This window comes from Rhipicephalus microplus, chromosome 2 (genome assembly GCF_043290135.1).
Source record: "Rhipicephalus microplus isolate Deutch F79 chromosome 2, USDA_Rmic, whole genome shotgun sequence".
In the NCBI taxonomy this organism is placed as follows: domain Eukaryota; kingdom Metazoa; phylum Arthropoda; class Arachnida; order Ixodida; family Ixodidae; genus Rhipicephalus; species Rhipicephalus microplus.
This window is the reverse complement of record NC_134701.1, coordinates 211,768,071-211,782,435: the sequence shown is the minus strand read 5'-3', so window position 1 is coordinate 211,782,435 and position 14,365 is coordinate 211,768,071. Positions and strand designations below refer to the sequence as shown.

Genomic DNA, 14,365 nt, shown 5'->3' with positions numbered 1-14,365 from the left:
ATCCGGACTACATGTACAACCTCTGTAGGGTTGCGGCGTTTTGAGCTCCCGTTTATAGCGGATATGACTTGGTACGTTACATCGCTTACACGATGGAGTACTTCGTAAGGCCCGAAGTAGCGGCTAAGAAGTTTTTCAGAAAGTCCACGGCGGCGCACTGGGGTCCATATCCATACTTTGTCACCTGGTTGAAAATGCGCTTCGGTGCGACGCTGATTGTACCGATAGGAGTCGATACGCTGTTGGCGGCGTATTCTGTATCTCGCTATCTGTCGTGCTTCCTCGGCTCTTTGCAGGAAGTCGTCTAGGCCAGGTGGATTGCTGCTTTCATCATTCAGTGGTAACACGGCATCCAGTGGAGTGGTGACTGTTCGGCCGAATACAAGTTCAAATGGTGTCACTCGCATTGGTTCTTGAACGGCTGCATTATATGCGAACGTGTTGTAGGGCAATATTTCATCCCACAGTTTATGTTCGACGTCGACATACATTGAAAACATATCAGTCAGAGTTCTGTTCAGGCGCTCCGTTAGGCCATTTGTTTGAGGATGGTATGCTGTAGTTCTTCTCTGGTCTGTATGGGTCATTCGCTTCAGACATTTCATTAGGTCTGCAGTAAAAGCTGGGCCACGATCTGTAATTACGACGCTGGGTGCACCATGTCTGAGGACTATGTTGTTGATGAAGAACTCGACAACTTCAAGAGCTGTTGCACTGTACAGCGAGTCAGTCACAGCGTAACGAGTGAGATAGTCCGTGGCTACGACTATCCACTTCTTGCGTGCAGTCGATGTCGGAAACGGGCCTAGGAGATCCATACCGACTTGCTGGAATGGGGCATGCGGCGGTTCTATTGACTGGAGGAGGCCTGCAGGTTTCACGGATGGAGTTTTGCGTCTTTGACGCTCACGGCAAGTTTTCACATAGCGCTGAACTGATGATAACAGTTTTGTCCAGTAGTATTTTAGATGAATTCTGGTGAATGTATGGCTGACACCCATGTGCCCAGATGTTGGCTCATCATGACATGCGTGCAGAATCTCGTTTCGTAAAGGTGCAGGTACAACGAGTAAAAACTTATCACCATGAGGCTTGAAGTTCCTCTTGTAAAGGACCCCTTCTCGAAAACAGAACGAAGGGAGCCTTCTGGATAAAGTGCGCGGGACATTAACGTTGAGTCCTTGGAGACGCTGTAGAAGCGGCAGCAAATCGGGGTCATTTTGTTGTTGTTGAGCGATTTCTGGTGCCTGGACGACGCCTAGAAACGGGAAGTCTTCTTCCTCCGGCTCACTCGTCTCCACTGGTGCGCGTGACAGGCAGTCGGCATCGCTGTGCTTTTACCACAGTAACATCGTAAACTTGTAGCCTAAGGCTCCATCTTGCTAGTCGGCCAGAGGGAACCTCAAGATTCGCCAGTCAACACAGGCAATGGTGGTCACTGACTGCTTGAAGTGGTCTACCGTAGAGGTACGGTCGAAATTTACTTATGGCCCAGATGACCGCGAGACCCTCTTTTTCGGTTGCAGAGTAATTTGCCTCAGCTTTCGAAAGCTTGCGGCTGGCATACGCTAGCACTTTTTCTTGGCCGTTTTGCCGCTGGACTAGAATGGTTCCGAGGCCGACGTTACTCGCATCAGTGTGAACTTCAGTTTCGGCACTCTCATCGAAGTGGGCTAGGATTGGAGAGGCTTGCAGGCGTGTTCTTAACTCATCAAATGCTTCCTGTTGTTCACTTTTCCACATAAAGGGTACCTCGTCTTTTGTTAGATTAGTAAGAGGTTCAGCAATGTTCGAAAAGTTTTCCACAAATCGCCGATAGTACGCGCATAAACCCAGGAAGCGACGTACTGACTTCTTGTCTTTGAGTGTCGGGAACTTCGCAATGGCAGCTGTCTTTTCGGGATCTGGCCGAACGCCTTCGGAGCTGACGACGTGTCCGAGGAATCAAAGCTCTTCAAAACCGAAGTGGCATTTTTCTGGATTGATGGTCAAGTCTGCTGAACGAGTGGCCTCTAATACTGTGCGGAGTCGCTCTAGATGTTGGTCGAATGTAGCGGAAAATACTACAACGTCATCCAAGTACACCAAGCAGGACTGCCACTTCAGTCCCGCGAGGACAGCGTCCATAATTTTCTGAAACGTTGCTGGCGCTGTGCACAGGCCGAATGGAAGCGCTTTAAATTCGTAGAGGCCTTCTAGGGTTATGAATGCCGTCTTTTCACGGTCACGCTCATCCACCTCAATTTGCCAATATCCGCTCTTGAGATCAAGGGAGGAGAGGTATTTCGCACTCCGTAGTCGATCGAGTGTATCATCGATACGTGGCAGAGGGTATACACCCCGTTTCGTTACGCTGTTCAGTTTCCGATAGTCGACGCAGAATCGAAGGCTGTTATCTTTCTTTTTAACAAGCACTACGGGAGACGCCCATGGACTGCTGGAAGGCCGGATCACGTCATCTGAAAGCATATCCTCCACTTCTTTCTTGATGACGTCTTTTTCCTTTTGCGATACTCGATATGGGTGTTGGTAAATCGGTCTCGTGGCTTCTTCTGTTATAATCCTGTGTTTTGCAATAGCCATGCATCGCACCTTAGAGGACGTTGAAAAGCAGTCCGAAGATTCTTTTATAAGGGCGAACAATCGTTCCTTTTGATTTTCTGGGAGCCTATGGTTGACGTTAACTGATGCGTCGACGTTGCACTTCTCTTGTGGAGTGGTTGGCGTAGTCGCTAAACTGCATAGTTCAGTCACCATGCAGAACTCGTGGAAATATGCGATAGCCATACCTTGAGCGATGTGCTGACATTCATTCCCAAAATTCGTAAGGAGGACAACTGAGCGGCCATTCTTTAAGTGAACAACACCCCTCGCCACGCAAATTCCTTTGTTTAAAAAGATGCCTACGTTTCCATCCGCTATTTCTTCGCCGTCACAAAATGCCTTATTTCAACAAGCACCATTATACTACAGCGTGGTGGCACTGTGACGTCATCATCAACAACGCGCAGAGCAGTAAGACGTCACTTTTCCGATTCCTCCACCGACATAGCTTGTTCGGTCGAAAACGTTACACTGGATCTGCGCAGATTAATTATGGCTTCATTGGCTTGCAGAAAATCCATTCCTAGTATAAGCTCCCTTTAACAGTCCGGCAGTACGATGTAGTCAGCAACGTAAGTAAAGCCTCTTATTTCGAGCCTTAAGGTGCATCTGCCAAGCGGCGTAATAGTGCGGCCACCTGCCGTGCGTATCTGTGCCCCCACTCCATTTCATCACATTTTTCAGTTTCTTTGTTAATTTGTGACTCATTACAGAATAATCAGCGCCAGTGTCAACTAAGGCATTTAGCTCGTATCCGTCTATTTTCAACCGCAAATCTGAACTGACCTTCGCACTGCTGCGCCAGCATCGTCACCTTGAAACCGTGACGGAGGATCTTCGCAACTGTAGTTACCAGCGGCCTCACCTCCACATGTTGCTTGCTTCAGTTTTCCGGGTGTGGGCTTGTAGAACGGTGCCCAGACCGTGCGGAAGAAGCACGTGGGCTGGATGATCGATAACGCCTGGGCGACGGCGATCTTGGCTGATGTTGGCGTGGAGTGAGTGGGGCTCTGGCGCGTGGACAAGTACTCTTCGATCTCCGTTGGTCGTTCACCGTTTCGAGGGCATGGTGCGTACAACGGAAAGCCCCTCAATCCTGCCTGTCGGCAAGGGCAGAACCTATACAGGTGACCTGCTTCTCCGCAATGGAAACACAAAGGCCTGCGCTCATGGTCACGCCAGATGTCACTTTTCCGGGGCCTTTGATCCACGTAACGAGCTACACCACGGGCTCGTGGCAGGTAGGTAGCCGTCGGTTCCAGTGGACGAGGTGCGCTGCGTACCGTTTGTGGGCAAGGAGAGGCCATCGTAACTGCTGCATTGGTGTGCGCCGCGGGTTGTCTGAGTACTTCAGAGTACGTTGGTATGCGTTGGATCGGCTGTGGCGCACGCTCCGGCTCACGTATCATCTGCCTCAGTTCATCTCGTACTACGTCGACTACAGACAGTGTTGCTGTAGTGTGAGGTGCTTGCAACTTGCTGAGCTCTTCCCTGATCACCGACCTGATGAGTTCTCGCAGAGCGTCCATGTCACTTCGCTGGCGTCCAGAAAAGACATTGGCAGGTGCATAGTTTATGTCTCGATTGTACTGTCGAGCCCGCTGTTCTAGCGTTTTCTCTATGGCTGTCGCTTCCGTATGAAACTCCGCAACTGTTCGTGGTGGGTTGCGGACGAGAACAGCGAATAGCTCTTGCTTCACCCCACGCATGAGGTGGCGTAGCTTCTTGTCTTCGGTCATATGGGTATCTGCGCGCTTGAACAGGCGGATCATGTCCTCGATATACATTTCGACACTTTCGTTGGTGAGTTGGTTCCTGGATTCGAGCGCAGCCTGCGCCTTTTCTTTGCGATCCGCGCTGGCATAAGTCGCCAGAGCTTGTCGCCGAAATTTATCCCAGGTCATAAGGTAGGTTTCATGGTTCTCATACCACGTCTTTGTGAAGTCCTCCAAAGCAAAGTATACGTGGCGGAGCTTCTCTCTCTGGTCCTAACCGTTCAAACTTGCCACTCTCTCAAAGAGGTTCAGCCAATCTTCTACGTCTTCATACGAGTCGCCATGAAATACTGGTGGCTGGTGAGGCTGATTTATCACCCCTTGGGCCGGTGTTACATGACTTGTCATGGTGGTGGCATCCATTGACTGAGTTCCCCTTGGCGTGAAGTGGAGTGGACTGAATTCTGGTGAATCACCTCGAAGACGGCGACTGGTCCTCTGATGCACAGGTGTCAGCTCCCCAGGATCAACTTGCTGGTGGTCGGGTCTACGCTGTCTTGCGTTCGTAGGGCTTTGATTCATTACCCAGCACCTCCACCAGAAATGTAACGATGTTGAAGGACTCGGGGTGTAATAAAACGTATTTATTAAAGGGCGAACCTGTGCCCACAACTCAAAGGGACTATGGTCGTAGAACGTTACAGCAGAACACCAAAGATGTCTGCCTTCTTCTCCTTCTTCAAGACGAGTCCCTAGCGCGTGGCGCACATCAGCCGGGGCCAGCTGGGTTCTCGTGCTATCATCATCGTCTCTGCGAAACACCAGACGGCGCGCATGTATGTCCCTGTGCGAGTGGTGGTGGGCGCGTAGTTTGAATGCAGGCGATATGTCGCGGCAATATATTTGCCATGCCGACGAACATTATATTTTTCGTTCATCTTTTTTCGGTTCATCTGTAATAGTTTGCATCACTAGTACTTTTTTTGTGATTTGTCGCCATTCATCCTCCAAAGTCTGATATTGTCCGCAAAACACAAGTATACAGCTCACATATTCTTCGTTAACCCCTATTCCTATTTTTCGTGTTCCACGTTTTAAATATTTATTATGAATGTGCCGTGAATAACATTGAAGATATTGTAACTCTTCCCCCTGAACCCATTCTTGATCATGTTTCCGTGCTCTTCTTGAGGAATGCGGTGGCTGCAGTATTGTTTTAGCTGATGAATATGGTCTCTACAAATTTTAAGGTGTTTATTTACGACAATATACATCTGGAACTGCAGGTGCGTGGTCATACATGTGAATAATTTTTTCGATTACTTTGTAAATGTGTTGCCCCTTGATTACCTATACGCATGCGTAGTTGATGCAGCAGGCCTTTCATGCTTTTAGTTGCATTGGAGACAATATTCACTTTTATTTTCGGCCTTGCACGGGACTGAACGTACGCTAAGATCACAGTGGAGTAGTCGTTGTGATTACGAACATCTTCCGAATATGCCGCCAGCGGTAGTCGATGAATACCGTTGAACCACTCATAGCTTTCTTGGAGCTACCGACAATGTGGCACACAGCAATTTCTCTTTATAATACGTGTGTCAGCTTTTGAAATTAAGTTGCTGTAAGCACCGAGCAATTACCGCCGGTGTACCCATCTAAACTGGCTACATCTAGAACAGAACGCTTCAGTATTACCTTATTTCAGTATTACCCACCACAATAATGGTTGTAAGCGGTCATGCACCGGTGGCCCCCGACGTCCAACGTCGGCGAGGTCAATAAAACGCCAGCGTGGGTCAGTTTGACAGCTATCCGTAATCGGCCGAACGCCGGCAAGCCCTCATAGGCCGTACGCTGACTAACCCTCATCGACGCAACGCCGGCTAGCCTGTATGGGACCAATGTGAGTCAAAGTAGCGCGAGCGTGATTTATGGACATGTGGCCAATATACTTAACCAACGTTGGACCGAGATGAGTCAAAGTAGCACGAGCGTGATTTACCGACATGTGACCAATATATACTTGCCCACGTTAACCGATGTTGGACCGGGATCGGTTCAATTCCGGCGGGCTGCCTGGGGTGCTTGCGATCTCGGCTCCGAGGCGACGGCAGTCTGAAGTGGCCCGAGCTTTTGTTACGGAGCACGACGCGATAATTCGGACAGGAAGTTTAATTCCATTGGCGGCAGTACGATAATGCGACGCGCAGCCATTCACCTCGGCCGGATGTGCGATCGGGGTAAGAACTAAACGCGTATGTGAATAGTAATAAAAAGGTGATTCCTTGTGGACCGCAGGCCTCACTGCTTTCATGCACGTGTTAGGTCAGCGTGTACGACTAGAACGGAGCCATAATTTAAAAAAAAAATACCAATGTGCACAGTGCAATATCGGAAACCCTGTTACGTGATTATTAGACACAATTCAAGGACAATTCCACAGAACTTAACACGAAGGTAGTGTGGAGAGGGGGACTACTGGGCTGCATGTGAGAATGCTCACGAGAAAAGTGTTTCAGAATAAATATTGCTTTTTCAGATATATCTTCATGTATATTACAGCTTTTTACAGCGTAACATGAAGATAAACGCACCACACGCATACCATCACGTGGGTGCAAATAGTGTTCGCCGTCTCTCTTTTTCTCCAGTTTTCCCAGTGCTGGGTAGTCCACGCGGTTAAATGGTTATCTTCTATCTCTCTATTTAGAAGGCAGACAATCCACAGCATAAAGCGTTTTAATATAGCAACATACTAGGTACATTAACGGATAAGTCAATGATATGTGGGGTTTAACGTCCCAGAACCACCATATGTTTATGAGAGACGCCGTAGTGGAGGACTCCAGAAATTTCGACCACGTGAGGTTCTTTACGTGCACCCAATTCTGAGCAAACGGGCCTACAGCATTTTCGCCTCCATCGAAAATGCAACCGCCGCGGCAGGAAATTCATCCCGCGACCTGCGGGTCAGCAGCCGAGTACCTTAGCCACTAGACCACCGCGGCGGGGCTACAGATAACATAAATTATTTGGTTTGATTTAACTAGAAGACAAGCGAGGCACACAAGACACCTATACATCACGCTTATGCACCCCCCCCCCTTTTTTTTTGCGCTACAGAAATATTCAACATTAAGCCCACACTGCAAAATTATTTGGTTGATGTTCTTCCTTAATAGTGCCGCATGTTCTCAAGGAAAGTGAAAAGACGGAGAAATCGCAGGACAATGTCCGTCGCCATGTCTTCTAGTATATGGTTGATATCCTGCCCCCCCCCCCCCGCCCCGCCTAATAGGAAAACAAAATATATATGTTTGCCTATTACTTGATGACGATTATTTATTTATTTTCGTTGCTTTTCTTTCCGCCCTCATTCTACTCAGGTCTGCAGCCGTTACTATTAGTAGATTTTAAAGTGCGGTGCAACTGTACTTAAAGGCGTGGTATTAAAATGTGTCACCATGATTCTTTTTATAATTTGTCTAAATCACTGTAAATTGAGCATTATTTCTTTTTTGAAGTATCCTCTGTATTGCTATGCATATTGTAATTGTGGTATATTTCGTGACCAAGGTTCATTTCTCCTTACGAAATACCTTACGGCAATTGACTCGATCGGTTTTGAAATTGACGTGATAAAGGCTTTGCCACCTTCGGAGTGTACCAGGGAAGCTGAGTTTCCAAACGGTCTTTACTTTCATCTCCCTCTCCAAGTTCCAACATATGTTTCATTTATATTCACCTTGAAAAATAAAAATAAATAATGAGGTCCATATTTCCCAAGACCTCACAAGTTCGGGTCATCATGTGTGATACATTCGATACGGTGACACTTCTTAGTTTCGCCATGATGCATTCTGTAGCTATATTGAGATAATCTGAAACACTCGCGCGCTTCGACAGGGTGGCGTCCCTCAGTGACTTTGAAGACATGGAAGCAATAGTCCTCATGCAGCTGGTCAGGTGAAGTAAGGCACGAATGTGACAGACATGATAACAGCAACGGTGCAAAAAAAAAAAAGGCACATTTGGGTTTTTTCAGAGTGCACAGAGAAAAAATGCCCAACACAATGTGGGTATCGTTCAGGCAGGAATGAATGAATGAACAACACTATTTATACCTAGTTAAAGGAAAGGGGGCAAAAGGACAGAGGGTAGCGGGAAAGAGCTACTTCTCAGCCCACTCCGATAGTGATGACAAACAACGTACAGCTGTTGATTTTTTGTTTTTTCCTGTGAATACAGTGAAGCAACAGCCAAAGATCGGAATTTTCGGACATACAAACAATGGGTCATTGCCGCAGTGGAAAAATTATCGCCATGAACCGCTGCTTTGCGTATACCCGTCTCAACTATATACCCCCCCCCCCCCCCCCAGGTATCTGCAAAATGAAGGCAGCATGACTTCGGCGTCCCAGTGTGATCACCAAAAGGTTATGCAAAATACCGTCCACTTATGTGTCTAAGATATATAAAAAGTTAGTTGAATAAAATCAAGCACGTAGAAAAAGTTGCAGCTTTTTCTGTGCGTCGGCACCATTGACTCATACGCTACACCGTTTACACTTCTGATACACAACAGGGGACAACCGATGCGAACACAATCACCACAGGCCACAATGTAGCTTTTCACAACTTGTTTGCGCTCCATGTCCTCGTTTGTTAAAGGCAGTGTCGTTGTATTCTGTTTATTTTCTGTCGTATACATCGTGTCAACTTAGCGATATTTTTGTTAAAAGAAACAATTTGTGCCAACGCCAGGTTATCACCAGGACTTTCGTTTGCCAATTGTCCGTTCTCTATTCGGGATGTGAACAAAATTAAGTTCCAGGGAGTTCGTGATCAGTTTTGCGCACCTGTACTTTCTGTCACAAGAAATCTTCTGATTCATTAGGATATTTGCATACAAAATAATGCGCTATTGCAAAAGGATCGATCATAGAATGCCGTTTATTTCACCCCAAGCAAAGCAGAGATGCCATCCTGTCACCGTCCATCCAACTGCTCCATCACGCCATTAAAATCTTTCACCTTTTTAGCAGATTAGATATTATAAGCTGGCAACCACGAGCAGCAACTTCCGGCAATTTCTAAATCCGGTTGACGGTCTGCCTTTAACATTTTTATAGTTTTTTCGCGTGCAAGGTGTTTTGTTTTCGCGGCAACGTTGAGTTATCTGTTTCTCCCCTAACCACCTGTTGATTTACTAAAACCAAGTGCCTGACGATCACTTTTAAATGCTTTATTCGGAGTTGGTGCAAGCTAAAGATGACTTGGAGGAAGAAATTAACGACGTGAGTATGACGTCTGTGTGTTCTCCCCGAACTATCAGTGTGGCGTGTGTCAAGGACAGCTGTATTTGCACCTGTTCGTTAGCGCGGTTGTTGGTTCCCACGAAGTGGCCTCCTTGAACGAGCATTTCGTGTCTCGCACCGGCCACGACAGTTTCGCTTCGCAAATATGCGCAATTGATGTCGAACGGAGCTGCTGTTATCCGCCCTGTTCTCTTTACATTGCGACTTCGACGACCAGAGCTGACGATGTCCACTTCGTGTCGGTTCCGCTCTGTATCTCATTCGCAGCACTTACCATATCGAACATGCTGTCGGACAATGTGTTCAGAAAGGACGCACCCGGTTGCATATTCGGGAGCTGCCCGCTTGCTGATTATCGCACTACTCCTGTGGGCGATTTTGCGCGCGCTTATCAAACGAAAGTAGCTGGCGCTGGATAAGCTAGACACTCCCATATCGCCTTAGCGGCTCCACTCGTTTGTTCAACCACGCGCAGTGGCAACGGTGTGGATAAAAGAAGCAAAGCAGTCATCCAAGCTGCGGAAAAGTTTTCGCAGCGCTGTGCCCTATCTTGTATGCTCGCGAATCGCGCTGGAAAATACCCAGCCCCGGAAAGGGTTCGTGTAAGCGGCTTTCCAACGAGTAGCATCGTTAACCGATTCCTCCAGCAGTGTCCTAAATACAGGAGGCTATGATAGTGCATAATTTAGTGTCCTACACTACAGTACGACTTACTAAAAGGTGAGTTTTGCAGGTCAGTCATGTTGACGTCTCGGTCAAGTTCGCCTGATGAACGAATTTAGAAGGCATAGACGTATCGCCAGTTACGACCGACATTCGTTATTTTCACTAACGGGCTGAACACTTTGTAAGCACCCTTATGTGCTGACTGCAGCGTTTGCCGCAAAGCTCTCGATTTCCGCCTCGGCGATACTCCTGTGTAACAGCGGCGAAAGCGATCGTTCCTTTTCCTTTTTGTTAATTAGTACTTGCACCCTCTCTCCTGCCAGTTGTTGGCGCCCCTTGCGCGAAGCCCGGGTCTGTGACTCACGCGTCGTACACGCTGTCATATCGCGCAATGAACAAATGTAAAGAAAACACGTGGTTGAGAAGGCACGACCAAGATGCCGCGACGCGCGTGCCGGCTTCAAACGGGCGAGGCTGAGGAGGAGAGAAAAGATATTGCCGCGCTATCACGTGACGCGGTTTCGACGTAACCCTGCTGGCGGCTGGGGCGGCTGCGTTGCGCGACTCGAAACCGCAGTCGCGGGCTTGTGATCGCGTTGTCATGGAGGTGAACGGAGACGGCAAACGGGACGAGCGGACCGTCAGTGACATTTTTCTGAGGCTCAGCGATGTTAGCCGCAGCACGTCCGTGAGTGTTCTCAAACTACCTGCTGGAACTTGAAGCTCCCAGTTTTTTCGAAGCTCATTCAATAGTAGTGCCAAAGCTCGGACTGGCAGGGGAGTTAACCTGATGCATCCTTTGCGCGGCTATTATTTTGTTGAAAAGGAAAACCCGACATTGAGATATCCATGTGAATCACATTCAGATTCTGCAGCAACTGTTTAGAGTTAGCACTTGTGTCAATCACAGTCAAATATGTCACTATTTAACTACATAATCCTCGGTAGACCTTGGTACTGTTGCTCATTTCCGTTATGCTAGTTTTCTGCAAGTTGACACGTTCTGCCAACTTTGCTATCGTTGGCACACATACAACTTAAAGACTTCAAAAGTTTGCAAGCAACCACTGTGTTACTTATCGCATGCTTTGCACTGAGGATAGCGGGGTGTGATCAAAGGAAAGAATTGTTTCTTTAAAATACATGTATATGAATTCTATCTCATAAGCTGCCTATATCAGTTTTCAAATGAAAAAGGCATGTCTGTGTTGGACCACTAATGCCTGAACCAGAGATGTCAGTGCATTTTTTGCGGCTTCCATTTTAATTTGACCTCAGAACTCTACCACGCTTCTTGTATGTAAAACCGACGCCTGGATTTCATGAAGGTTGTGACAGCACATTCATGAATTTAGATTCATGAATGATAGCATATTAATTGTGTGATCACGTTATGGTGTGATCATGAATGAATATTAGAGTGACAAAAACGGGGCCGGGAAAGAAAAGACAAGCTGCAGCGCTGACTCTCAACTGAAATACAGTTGGGCCACCACATACTTCAAAATGGGGGGTTTTTGTCATGCTAATATTCATTCAAGATGGAAGCAGACCAACTCGTCCGATTGTCCCTACTGATGGTGTGAGAAATGATGGTACATTCAAATTTGTATTGAAGCCGTGTGTGAAATTCAGTCTTGATTGCTTGAAATAAATACTATAACGTCATGAAACACAGCCGCATCTGCATATATACTGCTTGGGTAATAAGGCCACTGCTCTGATAGCTCATAAAGAAAAAAAAGAAGGAAATGAGAATGCTACAGATTTTTTATTACGGTGTTTGGTTTCTGGCAGCCTAGTTACTGCAGGAACGTAGCAAAGCACCATATCATGACATCAAATATGTATACCTCCTGGACACTGGAGCCTCTTCATTTAAGCAAGTATGGTTGTGAATTGATTACTCTTGCCAGTTTGCTTTTGTATGTAAAAGAAACAGAAGGAAACAACCGCTTCACTTTCGAACGGATGCCCAGACTGTTTGCACCTGTGGGAGAGATACAGCCTAACGGAAAAGATAAGGGGTGAGCAAAGTTGCAATGAAATCGGCACAAAGAAAGGGGAGACGCTAGTGAAGATTGTACATAACTGTGGATGCTTAGCTATGAGTATTTGCTCTGTTAGTTTACAAGTAGGCTTTTAATATACTTTTGTATGTACTAATTCTGAAGAGACCCGGTACCATCTTAGATAATATCAAAGCCAAGTAAAATGTACTTTCTGATTCTTTCTCTGCTGATGAGGTTCTATAGGGCAGTGCTCCTTACTTTTGGGTTTAGCACACGCACTTTGTTTTGGGAGGCTTGTAATGCCTTTGATACACAGTGAGTTCAGAAAACGCCCGGTTTCACAAGGCAGAAGGTCGACCATAAAGGCCGCTGTCTTAATCTATTTTGCTATCCCCTCGTTTTGAAGTATATGTGGTGGCTGCTGACCAATTTAATAGTGCTTGCAGTGGCTGTGCCTTATGACATTCAAGTTGATAATTTTTTCCGGTGAAACTTGTGAGAGGGACAAACCATATTCTTTTCCATTTAAACAAAATGTTCTTGTCAGTGTAACCTTGATTTTTTTATCATTTTAGTGCATATCCTGCTTGTAGGGGGTGCAGCAAGTGTGTGTTTTTTGTGTGCTTTGTTTAAACATTTGCATAAACGATTGTTATATAATGCTGCATTCTAAAATGTACTAGGTGTTTCTAGCACAATTCAGGCCTGATAAGCAAGGGAGGAAAGGTCAAAATAGCAAAATTTACTGAGAGCATTCATATATTGAATGTAGAAGAAGCAGTTTATTCTCACTCATACTTGAATATTATTGAATGAAAAAAAGACTGAAGAAAAATATGATGCATGTCACTTCCATTTTCCTTACATGTACTTACATAAGGAATAAAAAATCTTTAAATGCATTACACTTCCTGCTTGTAAACCATATTTCTACTGTCAAAGCTGTGCTTTGTTTCTTTTAAATAGTTGCTCTCATGGTGTGTTTTATACTTATAAGAGGAGACAGACAGATGAATATTCATTGTAACTGAGGAACTGCTGTCTGGCCATCAACAGCCTTGGCTGTCTGTGAGTGACAGACAGTGTTCATTTCTTTGAATCCTCATTATTTTATTCTTATCATTGAAAGCTGCTCTGGAGGAAGGGTGCCTTTTCCTTCATGCACAGTAAACAGTACAGAAGCATCAGATATCGAATATTTGTTAATTGACTTTTGCTTTGTAAAAGCAGTCAATAGCTTGTAACACATTGCCTAGCGTATCTTTCTAATGACTGCAGATCTCGGAGCAGGTGCTTTATGACAGCTCTCTTTTGGTAATAAAAAAAAAAAGCGGTTCCTTTTTAAAACAACCTGTTTTTGTGATTCATCTGCCGTCTAAAGCCTAGCTCATGACGAACCGTAAACTCATAAATAACAATTGTATTAATAGTAGAAGGTTTTACTGAGAAAGACAACCTATGCCTGCATGGTGAGCGTGTTGGTTATTATCGGAAACTGTACATGTGCAGCTGCACCCAAAGGCATCGTAAATTTTAAAGTGCTCTGTCACACAAGCACTGAACTGGTGCATTGCTCAGTGTGTTTGTGATTCTGACGTAGTGTCGCTCTCTTCTTCTTTTTATTAAGTATTGAGGTCGCACTAAAAAGCACTCCATTTTTTCTGGGAAACTCGCTGAGCAACCACGATTACACCATTGGCATTTCGTGTTCTCTCAATGTAATAATTTTTTTCTAGATGTATTTTGTACCATCATTGAATCTGTAGTTTATAAGTTACCTCCCACATGAGTGAGCCAGTGACATCTGGTTTGTAAAAGTTCCAAGCAGTTGATCTTGCCCCGAATTTCCTTATATACTAGTATCAGTTGTTGGGGTTGTGCTCTGCCTGGAAAAGCAGCTTTGCATCACTGAGACAGACCATTTCGGAAAGTGGCTACACGTGGGGCTGTGTGTACACTTTGCAGTAATGACAAAGCGTTCAGCTTAGACATACTTTTTTGAGGAATATCTCCATAGTAATTTAATTTACTCATGTATGTTTCAAAG

General features: G+C 45.9%; 1 protein-coding gene across 6 annotated transcripts in view; it reads left to right on the top strand.

The window, feature by feature from the left end:
* LOC119170432 (proton-coupled amino acid transporter 1) overlaps positions 1-14,365 on the top strand; it is a 76,391-nt gene that overhangs the window by 32,908 nt on the left and 29,118 nt on the right. The window contains exon 1 of one of the 6 annotated variants that reach the window (XM_037421592.2): positions 9,441-9,619. The exons of 3 other annotated variants lie outside the window; for them this stretch is intronic. In XM_037421592.2, the coding sequence (XP_037277489.2) occupies positions 9,563-9,619 (57 nt within the window). In that variant the 5' untranslated portion in view covers positions 9,441-9,562. Of the gene's footprint in view, positions 1-9,440; positions 9,620-9,757; positions 10,361-10,814; positions 10,995-14,365 lie in introns of those variants that run through there. 2 more of the 6 variants (XM_075875565.1, XM_037421591.2) reach the window with 2 other exon arrangements.